The sequence below is a fragment of the Bufo bufo genome, chromosome 5 (assembly GCF_905171765.1).
Source record: "Bufo bufo chromosome 5, aBufBuf1.1, whole genome shotgun sequence".
Lineage (NCBI taxonomy): Eukaryota > Metazoa > Chordata > Amphibia > Anura > Bufonidae > Bufo > Bufo bufo.
The window spans coordinates 108,548,843-108,561,892 of record NC_053393.1 but is presented as its reverse complement, the minus strand read 5'-3'; the positions used below and the strand labels follow the sequence as shown (position 1 = coordinate 108,561,892).

Genomic DNA, 13,050 nt, shown 5'->3' with positions numbered 1-13,050 from the left:
ATTCTGAAGATAACGGAACCATTTAAAGAGTGGTGTAAGGGGGTCTGTTCACATTGGCATCAAGGATCTATTTTATAACAAAGGCAACAACAGCTAAACCAAATTGGAAATTGGCAAATTCTGACTAACCCTATTGACTTTAATCCCATTATAGAGCTGCAGGCTAACCCTGACAGACCCATTAACCCTAATGGTTGCACTGCCTAACCTTTGTTCAAAATAGGCACCATGCTATTTTCAAGTAGATTTTTTTTCTTTGCAGGTAGCATGACAGTTTTTCTTTTTCAGACTATCACATGTCTTTTGTAAGTATGGTAGACCTCACACATGGCTCTTTTCCAACGCTGATAGAAAAGCAATCACAAGCTGTTTTGCCCCTTTTCCTTATTGTGTGCATGCCCAGTATGCTAACACCCAGAGCTGCATGTCACCAGTACGGAACTACCTAACGTTCTGGTGATCAGAAGTGAAGTTGTTTTACTTTATTTTGTCATTTTAGGCAGCAACAAAAATGGTAGAAGCTAAAAGGAAAATGGAAGTCCAAACGAGCGAAAACATAGTTCATGAACCACTAAGTGATATAAGGTATTCCTGATACTGTAGAACACATTAGTGGACCATGTTCTATGATGTTTTATATACAGGTGAAACTCGAAAAATTAGAATATCGTGCAAAAGTTCATTTGTTTCTGTAATGCAACTTAAAATTAGAATTTTGTGAAAAGGTTTAATATTCTAGGCTCAAAGTGTCACACTCTAGTCAGCTAATTAATCCATACCCCCTGAGCAAAGGGTACCTGAGATTGTGACTTTGGGGTTTCATAAGCTATAAGCCATAATCATCCAAATTATAACAAATAAAGGCTTGAAATATCTCGCTTTGCATGTAATGAGTCTATCTCATATGTTAGTTTCACCTTTTAAGTTGCATTACTGAAATAAATGAACTTTGCACGATATTCTAATTTTTTGGAGTTTCACCTGTAAGTGGTGTTTATAAGGTTTTAGAAGTGGTATTTTGTACTTTATATAAGTGGTATTTCCTATTTTAGCCATCCATAACTGAGATCAGAATGCCCATCATAGGCAATAGCCAGTGGGGGAAATATCCAAGCGGGCTGTGCTATGCTTTTTCTGTAACTCCTGTAGAAGTGAATGGGGGCAACAGAAGCAGCATAGCACAGTGACCTGCATTTATTCTGAAGCTAGTTCTCTGTGCTCCGCTTATTCCATCACTTCCGTTCACTACTGAGGGACTGCTTGGCTTTTTCTGTAATCCTGGCCCCCTTTTCTCACTGCTTATGATGGGTGAGCCATAAATCTCTGAGATGGGAATATTTCTTAAGTAAGTATTTTCACAGTAACAGTTCCAACCTAAATATTGTATCTTCTTCAGGGAGAACAAAAACCAACAAGCACAATCGGATGATGATAAGTAAGTTTTTTTTTTTTTTTTTTTTTTTTTTTTTTTTTAAATAGATTAAGATAGATTTTTCTCTTTTAGCTTTTAATGAAGTATTCCAGCACAATCAAAACGCTGTTCCATGGCCTGGAAAGGGTTAAAAAATTAACTACTTTGTGCTCACCTTGCCAGTCCCTCTTGCTGCTGTTCTACTTCCTGTTCCTGTGCTCAAGATGACTGGAAATTACACTCTACCAATCACTGGTTGCAGCAATTACCTGCCTCAGTCAGTGATTGGCTGAGCGGCATTACCAGCCATTTCTTGTCATGTCGAGGACAGGAGCAGGAAGTGGAGCTCAGAAGGGAGCCCTGGGTACAGTCAGAGCAGTAGAGGAGTGGGAGTATAAGATCATTTTATTTTTCTAACCATTTCAGGCAATGGAACAGAATTTTGATTTAAAGGGGTTCTGCAGTTTTTTTAAACTGATGATCTATCCTCTGGATAGATCATCAGCATCTGAGCGGCAGGGGTCCGACACCCAGGACCCCTGCCGATCATCTGTTTGAGAAGGCAGCGGCACTGGTAGTAGTGCCACGGCGTTCTCGGTGTTTACCGCAGGCCCAGTGACGTCACAACTAGTATCAATGGCCTGTGATACTAGTCGTGACATCACTGGGCCTGCGGTAAACAGCGAGAACGCTGCGGCGCCGCTGCCTTCTCAAACAGATGATCGGCAGGGGTCCTGGGTGTCGGACCCCTGCCGCTCAGATGCTGATGATCTATCCAAAGGATAGTTCATCAGTTTAAAAAAACTGCAGAACCCCGTTAAGCTGGAATCCCACTTTAAAGGCTCTGTTCTGAAGATATCCCCTTTTCAAATAGAAACCAGACCATTGTTCAGGTGACCATCGCGGGCTGTGTTCTCTAATCCCTGTCAGTCAAATATTTTCACCAGGGGAGCTGTCACATGCTGGCCATTCAAGTAAATGGCTAAGAGGTTTGCAACCTCTAATACTCCAGCAGTTGTGACACTACAACTCTCAGCATGTTCCATTTACTTGTATGGGAGTTCATAGAATGGGCATGCTAGGAGTCGTACTTTCATCAGAGGTGGAGTGCCATACATTACTGATCCCTGATGTAGTGCATGGATGTGCTGAGTCTACCAGAGTGTGAACCACCCGGAGGTGCTGTCCCTTCTGGCTCACAGAAGAAGTGGGTTCCTGTTACCCCAATTTTGCAGCTTATATACAGAATGAATATACAGAAGGTTGAGTATCCTTCTAAATGCATGACATTACTTATCTTGCACTGTTCCAGAGTTTAGCGCCAAATTCAGAGCACAAAAAAACAGGATCCCACGATGACCATTCAGCAATCTTATCCAGCGGTAAGAGGAAGAGGTGCATGGGCATGGCTTATTTTTAAGCAAATTACACATGCAACCACCTTTCCTATATGTTTTAGCAACAGTGTGTCACGTTAGATCCAGAGTTTCTGAGGTGGCACCACTACTCTAAACCCTATCAACCCTGATCTGGCCCTGCCAGTATATGGAATGAGATCTGTAATGAGGCATACAAATTAGCATTGCCTGTGGTAAATATTGGTAAAAAAAATTAAATATTTGCTATGTTCAAACTTTATATTTTGTAGCTTACAAAAGGAAGACATCGCTACAAGTGAGTGTGCAGACATGTCTGAGGAGAAGAGCAGCGCAGATCAGTAAGTTCTATTTTCTTTTTTGGCTGTCAGTATGTATTTATATTGTTATTCATCTGTAATATTACTTTTATGATTAACCCGTAATATCCGGATCAGGGTGCCACAAATCCCAGCTCCATACAGCTACGGCGCTCTGATTGGGCGGGCGCAGGAGCGCCCGCCCGATCAGCTGCAGGGGTCTGGCAGTCACTGATAGCCGGACCACTGCTGTATGTGCCGGCATCGGTGAAAACACAGATACCGGCGCATTAACCCTGACTGCAGCATGCGCGGTATCCTGCCGGCTGAGGGGTGGCCATCGGGTACCCGCGCTGCTGTGATGAGGACCCGATGGCAGGGAAGGCAGCCAGATGCCTTCCTTTAGGCATCGTGGCTGCCTTCCGTGTGACCCTGTGAGATCCAGCCCCCTGGTAATACACTTACAGCCAATGCATTGTAAAGGGGATCAGACCCTCAAAAGTTGAAGTCCCAGAGTGGGACAAAGAATAAAGTGAAAAAAGAAGTTAAAAAAATAAAGTTTTACAAACAAATTAACAGCTTTAAGTAAAAGAAAAACATTGTAAAAAAAAGGGGAAAAAAGAAAAGTTGACATATTAGGTATCGCCGCGTCTGTATCGACCGGCTCTATAAAAATATCACATGATCCACCCTGTCAAAAAAGCCATTTTCTGGTCACCTTTCCTCACAAAAAGTGTAATATCAAGAAGGCATATTTCGCCCCAAAATGGTACCAATCAAACCGTCATCTCATCCCGCGAAAAATGAGCTCCTACCTAAGAAAATCACCCAAAAAATAGGGCTCTCAGAAAATGGCAACACAAAAACAAGATTCTATTCTGTTCAACAATGCTTTCACTGTGTAAAACTTAACAAAAATAAAAATGATAGACATATTTGGTATTGTCGCGTCCCTAACATCCTGCTCTATAACAATATCACATTACATGCCCCCTCAGGTTAAGGGCTCATTCAGACGGCCGTGTGCTGTCCGCAAAAATGCGGATCAGTTTTTTTGCGGACAGTTCAGCATGTCCACAAAAAAACGATCTATAGACTTCAATAGGACGATGTCCTGATTTTCACTGACAAGTACAGGACATGTTTCATTTTTTTGCTGAGCCGTGCAATAGAAGAAAAGGGCCTCATAGAAGTGAATGGGACAGATTTTTGCGGACAGCATATGGCCGTCTGAATGAGCCCTAATGCTTTAAAAAAAAAAAAAAATTTTAACTATGCCAAAACAGCCATTTTTTTCACCTTGCCTCACAAAAAGTTTAATACCAAGTGATCAAAACGTCTTATGGACCCCAGCTGTAGCGCTGTCCAATCATAGCGGAGAGCTTCACAGCCAGGGAGAAAAAACCTCCCTGGCTGTGACGCTCTTCGAAGCCTTGAAAAAAACCTTGTAGGGTTGAAACGTTGCACATTTTGGTAAATAAAATGCAGAATCTTTGAAGAATTAGGAGTGCTGCGGTTTTCTTCAATTTCCTTCTCCACGCATGCAGCAAAATCCACAGCATTTGGGTTTTGTTGCAGATTTTGACTTCCCCTTTGACCTCAGTGGGGAAAAATCATCCACTTTGCTCCTGTTGCTTTCCGCTGCAGATTTTCCACACATCTGGATTTTGGTGCAGCAAAATCCACAACTTTTGGGTTTTGTTGCAGATTTTGACTTCCCCATTGACCTAAATCATCCACTTTGCTGTTGCTGCTGCTGCATATCGCTGCTGATCTTCCACTCACAAATGCAGAGAGAAAATCTAAAGTTTTGGTGCGTGTGGATCTGCCCTTATTGTATTTTAGGACATTTTGTAGCTTTATATAATTAAATATGTTAATGCTTATGGACATAATTTGTGTTCATGAGACAACCCTGTAAAATGCGATAACTCTAGCTTCAATGTATTGCCACGCGGAAGACTAAACTCCTTTTATTCCTTCACTTTTATTGACAAGAAATGAATCGACAGGGGAAGCCGCACATATTACAGATAAAGCAACAGAAAGGTAAGAAACTGTTTGCTTTGTTTAAAGGAACACTAATCATGGATATGAATGATAAAATAACAGGAGATAATTTTGCTTGCAATGTCAGGGCTCATGCACACGACTGTGTACTGGCCGGGCCCATGCAGCAGACCTCAAATTGCAGTCCGCAGTGCTTGGGCACCGACCATGGGGCAGCCGCATGCGATGGTCCAGACCGCTAAAAAGTAGTGCATGCACTACTTTTTTGCAGTGCGGAGGCACGGACAGAAAACCCATGGAAGCACTCCGTTTCTCACCGCACCGCATCTCCGAGATTGCATTCCCATTCAAGTGAATGGGTCTGCATCCGTGATGCGGGGTGCACACGGCCGGTGCCCGTGTATTTTGCGGGCCGCAATACGGCTGTGGCCGTGTGCATGAGCCCTTAGGCAGTTTTCAGGATTTTGGGTATGCTCCAAGAGTCTTATTGAAATCGTGCAGAGAACACATGGAATAATCTCCTGCTGACTTGTTCCTTTTTTGGCTAGTAACAGCTGAGGGATTGTGATTTAGGCAAGAGGTGGTGAAAAACTGTCTTTATGTGCTACGGCAGACAGAGCAAAAAGGGAGGCTCCCGCTCCAGCCAGTGGTCACACTGTCAGACACAGGAGACTGAGGAGGAGGCATGCATGGTTGGTCTCCTGCGACACAGAGAGATTTCTTTATGTATTTCTCCGAGTTAGTTGTCATGAGACAAAATAAGATAAAGGGAAGGAGGAAATTTACAGGAACATTGCTGAGATTGTTTAATATCTTCTAGGGATTTTTCTTTGTTTCCTGTCCTTTCAAAAAAGGTTTTCCAGTTTTAATTCAAAAGAAAACATTACAATGTCTATCCATGATTAGCAAAAACTGGGGCACAGGCAGGTGGTGGTATAAAATGAAAAAAGCGTTACTTACAGTACCTGTTGAATCACCACCCACCATTCCAGACTGTCCTGGTCTTCCTTGCCAGTCTTTATTTACTACCTATGACCACTGCAGCCAGTCAATGGCCTCACAGGTAAATTTGTGTTTGCTAATCTCAGAGAACCCCTTTAATCATTCTGTGCAATTTTCAAATAACTTATTATTATTTTTTTCATGAACTTTACTTTCAATCAGTAAATGAGAATATTCATTGTTTATATCCTGAGGATAAAAACTGTCCTTATTTCCAGTTTATACAGATGCTCTCTCTTAGGCTGCGTTCACACGGGCGAGATTTCCGCGCGGGTGCAATGCGGTAGGTGAACGTATTGCACCCGCACTGAATCCCGACCTATTCATTTCAATGGGGCTGTTCAGATGAGCGGTGATTTTCACGCATCACTTGTGCGTTGCGTGAAAATCGCAGCATGCTCTATATTCAGCGTTTTTCAGGCCCCATAGAAGTGAATGGGGTTGCGTGAAAATCTCAAGCATCTGCAAGCGGATGCGGTGCGATTTTCACGCATGGTTGCTAGGTGACAGTCTATTCACTGTATTATTTTCCCTTATAACATGGTTATAAAGGAAAATAATAGCATTCTGAAAACAGAATGCTTATTAGGTGATCAATTGAGGGTTAAAAAAAATGAAATAAATTAACTCACCTTCTCCTCTTGATCGCGTAGTTACCGGTCTCTTCTTTACTTCTTTAATGATGAGCTGTGGGCTAAAGGACCTGTGGTGACGTCAGATCACATGCTCCAATCACATGGTCCATCACCACGATCAAAAATGTGCGCTAAGAGCTTAAAAATTTTCATTTTATAGTAGGTATCATACCACTTTAAAGGGAACCTGTCACCTGGATTTTGGGTATAGAGCTGAGGACATGGGTTGCTAGATGGCCGCTAGCACATCCGCAATATCCAGTCTCCATAGCTCTGTGTGCTTTTATTGTGTATAAAAACCGATTTGATACATATGCAAATTAACCTGAGATGAGTCAGAGCTTGAAAATATGACTCTTCTCTGGTCACACAAGTAAGATATAACTCTTTTATGTTAATTTGCATATGTATCAAATCGTTTTTTTTACACAATAAAAGCACACAGAGCTATGGGGACTGGATATTGCGGATGTGCTAGTGGCCATCTAGCAACCCATGTCCTCAGCTCTATACACAAAATCCCGGTGACAGGTTCCCTTTAATTTAGAATGATCCCCATTTCTCAGCTCTATTGTTTGTATGTGTAAAGTTGGATATGCACCTGTGACCATGTATATGAATGTGCTAGTCTACATTTTCTTGTAGTACTCTCTTATAGCAAGTCAGTGTCTGTTAGATCAGAGCTATATGACAAATGGAAGTCACATGGAGATTTCTTACCATGGGGAATAAAGCTGAAAGCCACCTTGCAACTATTGCAGAAAGTTAGAATTTTTACAATAGCCACAAGGTGGCTTGTGCTTTGCTCTACCATAGATAAAAATAAACGAGAGTCACAAAACCGAATTTGGGGCTCGGAATCTAATTTTATACAGTAGGGACACATTTCATACACGTCAAGCAACACTGCTAACCACTGAATCATCATGCTGAAGTTTTATTGCAGCAATTTTTAGGATTTATGCGTTACTTTTGCTGTGTTGCACAAGCCTACATGAGCAAGAAAGGTTTGAACTAGATAAACAAACATGCTTCCATTCACTTACAGCAAGCAGAAAATGCACAGAAATTGAAAGAGTAATATTAGAAAGTGCACAGTTTTTCACTATACAATGGCTGAAAGTTATTTGTATAAAACTGTAGAGGCCAAAGAGCCGGAAAACAGTCTAACATGGCTTCTTTTGTAGACCGCTGAGGAGACTCTTTTCTTTGGAGCGAGGCACACCATGGCATCCAGACAAAATGTGCAAGAGGATAATAAGCAAACCCATTACAGGTGAGTCCATTTCAAGTTTTTAACTGTTTACTTCCAATAATAATAATAGGACTTCACCTCTGCCAAATTTTTTTGCAAATTCTAATGCTTTTTGGCAGCATTACCCCAGTCTCCATTAGTCCACCAGCTGCTGGGTTCACACTGTAAAGCTTTAGTGCAGTGTGAGGCTCTACACTGTGTAACCCTAACATTAGGGTGAGTAGGACAGTGGGGTTCAGTTGGTGATGTGACCGAATCTGGCCTTACAGTTATTGTCTGATATAAATTAGTTTCATTGTGGTTTGTGAGTTGAAACTTCATTAATTCCTTAAATGGATTCTGTCATGACATTTGAGGCCTATAACCTAAACATATGGCCAGGTCCCTACTAATAACCTGAATCCAAAACTGTCCTTTTTAAATGTGCCTATGGCTCTATTAGCACATAAAACAGGTTTTTATAACCTGTCATTCACCTACCTAAGGTGTCCAAGGGGACGTCGCTTCATACAGGGTGCCCGGCTGCAGCCATCTCCTCTCTGGTGCCCAGCGCCGCCTTCCCACTAGAAATCGCCGCCCTCCCTTTCTATAGAGCCGCTTTCCTCACCTCAGCGCCGCCTCCCTCAGCCAGATCCCGCACGCGCACACTAGGTATAACCTGATGCGCCCGTGCGGACTCCTGGCAGCGGCCTCGTTGAGCGAAGTGCGCATGCGCCGGCCGGCGCACTTCGCTCAAACCTGCCTTGACCACCCTATTGCAGCCATTCTCTCACAGCCGCACAGGATCTGGCTGAGGGAGCGGACAATTTCAGAGGCGGTGCTGAGGTGAGGAAGGCGGCTCTATAGAAAGGGAGGGCGGCGATTTCTAGTGGGAAGGCGGCGCTGGGCACCAGACGGAGATGGCTGCAGCTGGGCACCCTGTATGAAGCGACGTCCCCTTGAACAACTTAGTTAGGTGAATGACAGGTTATAAAAACCTGTTTTATGTGCTAATAGAGCCACAGGCAGATTTAATAAGGACAGTTTTGGATTCAGGTTATTAGTAGGGACCTGGCCATATGTTTAGGTTATAGGCCTCAAATGTCATGACAGAATCCCTTTTAAAAGTGTTTTCCACTACTTATATATTGATTGCCTATCCTCTGGATAGGTCATCAGTATCAGATTGGTAGGAACTGAATACCCTCATCAAGCAGCTGCCAATGCTGGAAACTGTACAGTCCATCCACTGCAGCTCAGCTCCCATTTACTTAAACAGAGCGAGTACTTGTATTTACACTATGCCGCCGCTACACGTGATATAAACAGGCTGCACAACCCCTTTAACTCCAAATACCCCAGTAAGGTATTTAAAATTTGATTTTCTAAACTGGACGACTATATTTATTAATTTTTAAAATACATATTTGTCAGTGAAGTAACCTACGCATATTTTCCTTACTGTCATACAACAGGAAAACAAAACTCTGATACGTTAGAAAGTATACCATGTGAACATCTTGAAACTTCTGTTAATTCTGCAACAATTAAGAAAAGACAGGTAAGGTGTTCTGAACCGGGATAACCGAATATATTTGTTAGGCTATTTTCACATCTACGATTTTCCTTTCCGCTATTGAGATCCATCATAAGATCTCAATAGCAGGGGGAAAACGCTTCAGTTTTGTCCCCATTTATTCTCAATGGGGACAAAACTGAACTGAAGGGAACGTTCCATTTCATTGCGTTCCCATGACGCACACAAAAGCGCAGCAAGCAGCGTTTCTGAGTGCGTCCTGGGATGTAGAGCAAGGCTAATCAGTCATGACTCACAATGTAAGTCAATGGTGACGGATCTGTTTTCTCTGACACAAAAGAAAACAGATCCATCCCCCATTGACTTACAATGGTTTTAGAGACAGATCCATCTTGGCCATTTTAGAGATAATACAACCGGAGATAATAAAACCGGATGCAGACTGTTGTATTATCATGACGGAAGGGTTTTTGCTGATCCGTGACGCAGATGTGAAAGTAGCCTTAATCTGTGTGAATCTGCTCAATATTTTGAAAGATCGTATTTTGTTACAACTCAGAAGCTGCTGTTTTCATATTTCCTGGATTTGGTTTCTTCTAGCTAATATTTTTTTATGGGTATATTTAATAGTAACAACTGCTGGGAAAGTAGTGAAGGTAAGGTAATCATATTACTGGGTGACTTCAAAAGCACGTGTTAAAGATCTTTGTTTCCCAAGATTGGATGGGGGGTGGATTGGAAAATTTCTTTACACCACAATAAGGACCAACGATGGATAAAGTAGTATTTTTATTTCCCTACACAGTGAATAGATTTTCCAAAATTCACCTAGATCTTATATAGTGACAGAGCAGCATGTTACCCAGATTTATAGCAGAAGGACATTATAGGCTATTGGTATTTTCAGCATATACACTCAACGTACTCACCAAAAACTGGAAGAATATGTTGACATCCTAAAATTACTCAGCTCTATAATGATTTGGTAATGTTCTTTGAACCAGCTTAAAGTGGTTTTCTGACCTTGGAGCCGAGAACCCCTATGTTAGTAACATAGTTTATAAGGCTGAAAAAAGACATCAGTCTATCCAGTTCAGTCTGTTATCCTGCAAGTTGATCCAGAGAAAGGCAAAAAAATAAATAAAAAAACCCTGAGGTAGTAGTCAATTTTCCTCACTTTAGGGGAAATACATCCAGACCCCTCTTGAACTCTTTTAGTAAATTCATCAGCATCACCACCTCCTCAGGTAGAGAGTCTCACTGCTCTTACCATAAAGAATGTTAAGGGCCTGTGCCCCTGAACATAAAAAATGAGACACACCTTTCCACGGTCCCACCGCTGATCCATTCCTGGCCGCTTCTAGTCCCTTTGGGACCAGAAAGCGGCTGGATCCCATGACCACTCCTGCAAATCACAGGCCTCTGCCGTCACAAAGGCTTGAACAGTACATCACTATTGTGATGTAGCATTCAAGCCATTGTGACTACTGAGGCCTGTGATTGGCCGCAGTGGTCACGGGACCTAGCCGCTTCTTGGTTCCAAAGGGACTGGAAGCAGCAGTGGAACAGCAAACAGGTGAGTCTTTTTTTATGTTCAAGGGCACAGGTCCGTAGCATTTAAGTGTCCATTACGTAGTTTTCCTGGGGAATGAGCCATGAACAACACAAAATTCAGCTGCAGCGTTGAAATTTGGCTAAGCGAGCATTAATGGGGCACTCCTGTAACAAGAAGTTATATCCTTTTGACTGGTTAGGCGATAACTGCCAGATCAGTAGGGGTCCAACCACTGGAACCAACCAAAACACTTGACTACTGTGGTCAGATGTTTTATTGTAAATAAATGGTATTTTATTAGAGCAGTTGAAAACCATGCAGTTTTTCAGGGCAGATTTAGTTTCTTTTGTTGTTAGTTTGTGTTGTAGCATTTATTTCTTCAGACTTGAGAAAGAAAATCCTAAGAGATCAGCATTTTCCTCCTGAAACTACGTCATCTGGCTCCAGAGATCATCACACAGCCCCATCAATCACATCTCATCTTTCATTTTTTGTTTGGTCTGATCAGTAAATGCCATTCTTGCCTATGAGTGTATGCATTTGGTTAATTAGATGCTTTTGTTTGTGAGCTGTTGTATTCAATAACATGAGCACTAGAGATATATATATATATATATATATATATATATATATATATATATATATATATATATATAAATAAACCTGTTGTATTTATTTTCTTTAGCCTTGGACCTGGGAAGAAGATGAGCTATTAAAGAAAGGAGTAAAAAAATATGGAGCAGGGAACTGGAGTAAAATGCTAGTCCACTATAGATTCAACAATCGCACTGGTGTCATGCTGAAGGATCGCTGGAGAACCATGAAGAAACTGAACATAGTCCACGATGAGTGATTGAGTGATCAGTCAAAGAACTGGCTGCAAATTGGGAGGATTCCCTTTTTTTTTAAGCTTCTGAGCTAAAATGTTGCACATTATTAACCAAGGGAAGTACATTCTCACTTCATGGAATGCTGCAGCTTTCTTTTCTTTAAATTGTTCCTAATTTTAGACCTAGCAGTATTAAAGAGGTTTTTCCAACATTTCAAGCCCAGCTTTCTGTGCGCAGTTGAAAAAACCATACTCGCCTGCTCCCCGCCACTCCTTTCCGAGTCCCTAGCTCATTTCTGCGGTTTTCCGATCATCGTCCTGCAAACTTCCAGGCAGACAGGGTCACGTGGACCACTGCAGCTAATGATTGACCTCAGCGGTGATGTCTTCCCGAGCAGGCCTGTCACTGCTGGGTCACGTGCCGCTCGGGAACACGTCACTGGCTGCATAGGTGCACATGAACCCGTCCTTTCAGAAGTTTACAGTATGGGGACCAGAAGACCGCCAAAGGGAATCTGAAAGGAGCGGCAGGGAGCAGGTGAGTATTGTTTTTTTCAACAGGTACAGAAAGTTGGGCTTGAAATATAAAAAAATGTGTGGAAGAGATTATTTTGTTTTGTTTGTAAAGAAAACAAAGGCTTTTATGTTTATGACAAAATCACTTGTAAATAGACAAATGTCAGCAGATTAATGCATCTGTGATACAAAAAGGTACAAAACTTTTGATCTAAATAGTCTTGGTTTACTGGTTTGTATCAAATGCAGTGAAAGTGAGCCCAGAAGTGGATCTCCAGCCTTGATGGACTAATATAAAACCATTGGCTGAGCTGTGAAAGTACAATATGTCTGACTGTATACTCGCCCAACAGATCTAGATGATACTAAAATTTTGTGTTGGGTTTTTACTTCATCATTGGATAAATTCCAGAAATGACACAGCCTAATAATTTCTTCCTTTATTGATTGTATAGGAAGGTAAAAGTACCCCTATACTCCTTGTCTGTCCTCACCGTCAAGCCTTTGAACACTACATTCCTCTGGATGTGCTTACAGGCTTGGATATAAACAGATACTTATAAAAATCAATGATTGACCTTTTATTTTAACATGCTCTTTAGATAAGATCACACATACCTAAACCTAGCTGGTTATCTCCGATTTC

The 13,050-nt window shown here is 41.8% G+C and overlaps 1 protein-coding gene across 1 annotated transcript in view; it reads left to right on the top strand.

Moving 5' to 3' along the window:
- The window catches only part of TERF1 (telomeric repeat binding factor 1), a 42,551-nt gene extending 30,066 nt beyond the window's left edge, over positions 1-12,485 (top strand). The window contains exons 6-12 of the mRNA XM_040433868.1: positions 500-585; positions 1,397-1,435; positions 3,018-3,128; positions 5,085-5,135; positions 7,921-8,009; positions 9,443-9,528; positions 11,745-12,485. Of these exons, the coding sequence (XP_040289802.1) occupies positions 500-585; positions 1,397-1,435; positions 3,018-3,128; positions 5,085-5,135; positions 7,921-8,009; positions 9,443-9,528; positions 11,745-11,912 (630 nt within the window). The 3' untranslated portion in view covers positions 11,913-12,485. The remainder of the gene's footprint in view (positions 1-499; positions 586-1,396; positions 1,436-3,017; positions 3,129-5,084; positions 5,136-7,920; positions 8,010-9,442; positions 9,529-11,744) is intronic.
- The last annotated feature ends 565 nt before the right edge of the window (positions 12,486-13,050 follow it).